The sequence below is a fragment of the Bufo gargarizans genome, chromosome 2 (genome assembly GCF_014858855.1).
Source record: "Bufo gargarizans isolate SCDJY-AF-19 chromosome 2, ASM1485885v1, whole genome shotgun sequence".
NCBI lineage: Eukaryota > Metazoa > Chordata > Amphibia > Anura > Bufonidae > Bufo > Bufo gargarizans.
In genome coordinates this window covers 306823926-306830774 of record NC_058081.1, presented here as the reverse complement: position 1 = coordinate 306830774, position 6849 = coordinate 306823926, and the positions used below count along the sequence as shown (strand labels likewise).

The following is a 6849-nucleotide window of genomic DNA, read 5'->3' as shown; positions in this document are numbered from 1 at the left end:
TCCTTTTAACATCATCCTGCTGCTGTGTCATCCAAATAATGCTCATGGAGGTGTATCATAATCCTTGATTGCATGCATTGTAAAAATATTTTTGCTGCATGGAAGGACAAATGTTAGATAAGAATTAATGGTTATTACTCTAGTGTCTATGCATGCGCTGTGCTCTTAGAGCAAAGGTCTCCGGAACAAGGAAGGGATGGTAATGGTCTAATCTGCTTCAGAATTAAAACATATTTCAACTGATCTACAGGATATTCTGATCTACAGGATATTCTGCCATAACTTTTTAAGCAAAATAACTTTCTGGATTTACTGAAATATGTAGATGAGGTGGACTTAAGCAGGTTTTCTGTTATACAAGAAGAGCTGTGGTCATGCGTGATGCATTCTCAGTAGCAAGTATGGCCTACTGAATCAGTCCAGGATTACTGGCTACTGTTGTCAGTATTGTCTTCTTTGAACAATTGCCAAGGAAGTTGTCATGGATCGGCTGGATGTATTAGGGGAAAATGAGGCGTTACAACAATTCTTTGAAGGTAATTTTTAGTTTTCTTGTACATAATTGTGATATCATTATTGCTCTGTGTTTTTTCATCAGCTAAGATATTTGAACGTTCAACACTTACATGTCCTTTCTGTAGTAATTATTCTACCTTTCCAGAAGGCTTGGCATTTACACAGTTAAGCAGACGTACATACTTGCTGTCCATAGTACATATTACCAATAACTATATGTACAGAATAATATTCTATTGAACTCTGTTCACATTAACAGCATAGATCCATTTTAAAACGAATCTGAATGAAAAATGAACATATCTCAATAATTTAAGGGAGTCACTGCAGACTTTGATATTCTTGAAACCAGATGAAAGGAGATTAGCAACAGTGTGAAAACCGCTTTATGTTGCCTTTATGTGTAGTGGTTGCAAATACAATGTGCTTCACCTGTCATTGCAAAAACTGTAATGGTATTGCCCAAACCCCCCCCCCCCCCCCCCCATTTCCCTCCAGCACAAGTTATAGTGTTAAAGTTGTTTCCTCCTTTGCCATTTCTGAAGCATCCATGACTAGAAAGCTGTACAGTTCTATAGATGTCTACCTCAAATGTCTAGGATTTCATTTCACGCAACACACAAAACATGCTACAGTACATCACATTCTGTATTATGGAAGTTTTCTCCCCTAAAAGCTTCCTCTAGAGTACAAAAATAGTATGGTGCCATACAGAAGCACCATATAGTAGAATACTAAGTCCCTATAGCTCTGCAGTATAAAACATTTCCTTTGGAGGGGTCTTTATTTATTCCCATGCCTCATTTATGTTTGTTGTGCCATTAATGCCATTTCATGAAATATTAAGCACACAGTGTAGGCCATACTGTACTTTTTTTTTTGCCACAACTTATACCCTTGGGTTTTTCAAAAATTTTCATAAATAGGTTAATTTATAAAAAACGTAAAGCTCAACTGAGTTATGCAGCAAGACTGATCAAAACACAAAGGCAATTCTACATCTAAATGAGAAATGAAAAGAAAATGGAAGTTTTGCACCGGGCTATTCAATTGTTTGACCTACTAATATGTCTGGACACCTGTGCTAACATTAGTGAATTAAGTTCCTATATGGTGATATGAAATATTGATATCAAATTATTGGCAGTTCGGTTGAAACTGTTGTGCCTAAAGTGTAAGGGAATCAAGAGATTCCTACTTTTTCACACATAGGTGACATTGGTTTAAAAATCTTTGCTCCTTAAGGCCTCATTCACATTTCAGTGTCTGACAAACATAAGAAATCGATCCGTCTTTCATCTGTGAAGAATCCGTGTTTGGTCCGTGTGTGTTATTTGACATGTGTCATCCATATTCCATTGTCACTGCCCAGCAGAAAATTCATTTCCAGAACATCTCCTGTCAATAGTCCGTGACGCACTGACAGAACACGGATGCCTTGGCCTGGATGTTTTTGTTAGGCCCTTTGTTCCCATGGTTGATCAAAGGGAGCTAGATGTAGCAACCCAGATTTAGTGAGGCATCCAAGGAGTTAAATGGTCAGGATCAAAGTTAGCCCCCATCATGGCTGTTAGAACGGAGTGTCAGCTGTATAATTCAGCTGCTACCCTCAACAACTCATGGGAACTACAGGTGAAACTCGAAAAATTAGAATATCGTGCAAAGTTAATTTATTTCAGTAATGCAACTTAAAAGGTGAAACTCACCTATGAGATAGACTCATTACATGCAAAGCAAGATATTTCAAGCCTTTATTTGTTATAATTTGGATGATTATGGCTTACAGCTTATGAAACCCCAAAGTCACAATTTTGAGGTACCTTTGCTCAGGGGGTATGGATGAATTAGCTGACTAGAGTGCGACACTTTGAGCCTAGAATATTGAACCTTTTCACAAAATTCTAATTTTAAGTTGCATTAATGCAATTCCTTTTATTTTGCATTACTGAAATAAATGGACTTTTGCACAATATTCTAATTTTTCGAGTTTTACCTGTATGTGGTTCTTGTTATGACTCTGATATAATTTTGTGTTAATAATCAATGCACTGAATTCCAAAGGGTTCACTTATGTTATCTTGCAACTTTAAGCTGATCATACACATTACTTAGTTTTTGGCCAACAGCTATATCTCTCTACCTCTACATACACATGCATGCCTGGCTGGGTATGCATGTATACTAAATGGGGAGAGAGGAGAAAGTCACTGATAGACATCTCTGACAGTGGCTTACCTCCCTGAGAACCTGATCCACGCTGTTGCGGTCGTCAGCGCTGTAAGCAGGGACATGCTGCTCACAAACAGTGAATCTGTGTGGGGACGAAATATTGCAGTAATGATCCTTCATTTCCATACAGAGCAGATTATAGCTGCATATACCGTACAGACCAAAAGTTTGGACACACCTTCTCATTCAAAGAGTTTTCTTTATTTTCATGACTATGATAATTGGAGATTCACACTGAAGGCATCAAAACTATGAATTAACACATGTGGAATTATATACATAACAAAAAAGTGTGAAACAACTGAAAATATGTCATATTCTAGGTTCTTCAAAGTAGCCACCTTTTGCTTTGATTACTGCTTTGCACACTCTTGGCATTCTCTTGATGAGCTTCAAGAGGTAGTCACCTGAAATGGTTTTCACTTCACAGGTGTGCCCTGTCAGGTTTTATGAGAGGGATTTCTTGCCTTATAAATGGGGTTGGGACCATCAGTTGCGTTGTGGAGAAGTCAGGTGGATACACAGCTGATAGTCCTACTGAATAGACTGTTAGAATTTGTATTATGGCAAAAAAAAGCAGCTAAGTAAAGAAAAAGGAGTGGCCATCATTACTTTGGGAATACAAAAATTGGGAAAACTTTGAAAGTGTCCCCAAGTGCAGTCACAAAAACCATCAAGCGCTACAAAGAAACTGGCTCACATGCGGACCGCCCCAGGAAAGTAAGACCAAGAGTCAGCACTGCTGTTGAGGATAAGTTCATCAGAGTCACCAGCCTCAGAAATCGCAGGTTAACAGCAGCTCAGATTAGAGACCAGGTCAATGCCACACAGAGTTCTAGCAGCAGACACATCTCTAGAACAACTGTCAAGAGGAGACTGTGTGAATCAGGCCTTCATGGTAGAATATCTGCTAGGAAACCACTGCTAAGGACAGGCAACAAGCAGAAGAGACTTGTTTGGGCTACAGAACACAAGGAATGGACATTAGACCAGTGGAAATCTGTGCTTTGGTCTGATGAGTCCAAATGTGAGATCTTTGGTTCCAACCACTCCACTGTGTCTTTGTGCGACGCAGAAAAGGTGAACGGATGGACTCTACATGCCTGGTTCCCACCGTGAAGCATGGAGGAGGAGGTGTGATGTGTGGGGGTGCTTTGCTGGTGACACTGTTGGGGATTTATTCAAAATTGAAGGCATACTGAACCAGCATGGCTACCACAGCATCTTGCAGCGGCATGCTATTCCATCCGGTTTGCGTTTAGTTGGACCATCATATATTTTTCAACAGGACAATGACCCCAAACACACCTCCAGGCTGTGTAAGGGCTATTTGACCATGAAGGAGAGTGATGGGGTGCTGCGCCAGATGACCTGGCCTCCACAGTCACCGAACCTGAACCCAATTGAGATGGTTTGGGGTGAGCTGGACCGCAGAGTGAAGGCAAAAGGGCCAACAAGTTCTAAGCATCTCTGGTAACTTCTTCAAGACTGTTGGAAGACCATTTCAGGTGACTACCTCTTGAAGCTCATCAAGAGAATGCCAAGAGTGTGCAAAGCAGTAATCAAAGCAAAAGGTGGCTACTTTGAAGAACCTAGAATATGACATATTTTCAGTTGTTTCACACTTTTTTGTTATGTATATAATTCCACATGTGTTAATTCATAGTTTTGATGCCTTCAGTGTGAATCTACAATTTTCATAGTCATGAAAATAAAGAAAACTCTTTGAATGAGAAGGTGTGTCCAAACTTTTGGTCTGTACTGTAGATCCCAAGGTCATTCCCAATCATTGCCCTTTGTAATGACCCCTATGTTTGCGCTCTGCTCATGCACTTGGGTAGTGGCTTCTGTTCATAACAAAAGTCACAAACCTCTGCTAAATCCATTGTACAGTGGATACCACTGAGCTATACAGGACAATTGAGTTAGTGAAGACAGAGATCAGTCACTATTTGTTTCTGACTAGTTAAGTCTATAAACTTATGTTGCATTTATACTGCCTGGCGGAGAAGTCAATTATAGGGAAGGGACCATTCTTTCCTGATAATAGCCTTCTCACTTTTTTTTGGTGAAGAGCTTCATTTACATGCAGCAATCATCTCCACTGTATGGAGATGAGCGATGGATACTGCTATCCCTCGTCCACATACAGATTCATTGTTTCTGGGCAGCAGATAGCTGTTGATTTAGGCTAGGTCTACACGACAACATTTGTCGCGCGACAATTTTTATAATGGTAGTCTATGGTATCGCACTGCAACATGCGATATGCTGCGACTGAGACGCGACAGTCGCAAAAAATCCAGTCGCGCGACATTTGTTGAAGTGTAGTTGTGCCCTATCTGCCGCGCGACTTATTGTTGTCGTGTAGACCTAGCCTTAATGTGTTGCATGAACGATGAACTCAGCCGACTAATTAGTGTTTTGCTCATTCGTCAGGTTATCTGCGACACCTTTACATGGCAGATTATCGAAACAAGTGTTCGTACTAATCTTCATTCCTGATAATCTGCCTGACAATTGTGCGGTGTAAATCCAGCATTACTCTCTTCATCGATTTATCAATAGCAAGGCTACTTTCTACACAGCACCTTGTGCGGCTCATTGTGACTTCGGCTTCTCATAAATCCAAATTCTGCAAGCAGTGTTTTTTTAAGATTGTCGCTAAACACCTTATTGTGTTCAAGTGACTTTATTCAGAAATGCTCTTGTTCACACTATGCTCTTTTGATGCAGCTTTTGCATGCTGCTCCAGCGCAGGCCTCCTCATAAATTAAAAGGCATCTGTCAGCAGATTTGTACCTATGACACTGGCTGATCTGTTACATGTGCACTTAGCAGCTGAAGGCATTTGTGTTTTGGTCCCATGTTCATATTGGCCCTCATTGCTGGTAAAAATGATGTTTTACTATATGCAAACGGGGGCATTGCCGTCACACCTAGAGGCTCTGCTCTCTCTGCAACTGCTGTGCCCTCTGCACTTTCATTGACATGGGCAGGCATGATGATGATTTCACTGCATTGTCCTGTCAATCAAAGTGCAGAGGGAGCGGCAGTTGCAGAGAGAATAGAAAGTCAAGCCAGTGTGAAATCTACGCCAACTCGCAGCTGGCATATATTTCAGTCATTATTTACCACACTTTCTGCCATTGCTCTCCTCATGCTCCCCTTTTAAAAACAGCCAAGCTGGGCATTAAAAAAAAAAATGCATTTGGGACTTTTTAACGCCTACACCATGATGTAGGGCAGGGGTCAGCAAGCTTTTTTGTACAGAGTGACAATGAAAAAAATAAAAATAAAATCAAAGCTGAAGCGCTCAGTGTGCTGAGCCATACAGGAAATATGTGACATAAACCAGGTATTTACTAGCTATTTCCCGAAACACTGCCTGACCTGCACCCCTTAGGGTACCTTCACACGCAGCAGATTTTGTGAAGGAACTGATTTTCAGTTGCAGAATTTTCTCCCACAAAATCTGCCACGTGTGAAGGCTTCCTTAAAGAGGTTTCCAACCTTTTAGAAAAATTGCCTCCTGGCAAATATACAAATAGTAAAGCTTGTCACTGCTCCTCAGAATCTGACTATGGGACCAGTATATGGGCCCCCCGACCAAACATGCACCACTGTCTGACATACATTGGTGTAGCTCTGATTCTTCTTATTCTGAGGGTGACAAGTATAAGGGGCACCAATCACACCTAGATCTCACGATCCCACACACAGACTAATCATATTCTGACTCACCATCCCCACCGCACCCCCCAAAGTAGTTAGAGAGCTTGTTCTTTATCCTCCCCAGCAATCATTTTCATGCTCACCACTATTTTCCCCAAAGTAGTCAAAAACCATCCCTTCATAACCAACTTCAGGCTCATCATCTCCCCCCCCCCCCCCCCTTTGAACTGGTCACAGTGCTCGTACCGCTATCCTCCCAAGATCACCATCCTTCCTCCAACCCAAATCTGGTCACATGCTCGTTACCCCATCTACTCAAGCTCACCTTCCTACCCCAACCGCAATCTGGTCACAGGGCTCCTTCCGCCATCCTCCCAAGCTTACCATCCTCCCCCCTACCCCACATCTGGTCACATGCTTGTTACCTTA

The 6849-nt window shown here is 41.4% G+C and overlaps 1 protein-coding gene across 1 annotated transcript in view; it reads left to right on the top strand.

The window, feature by feature from the left end:
• Positions 1-481: 481 nt before the first annotated feature.
• Positions 482-6849, top strand: part of MYRFL (myelin regulatory factor like) — a 158525-nt gene continuing 152157 nt past the window's right edge. The window contains exon 1 of the mRNA XM_044277209.1: positions 482-536. Within this exon, the coding sequence (XP_044133144.1) occupies positions 482-536 (55 nt within the window). The remainder of the gene's footprint in view (positions 537-6849) is intronic.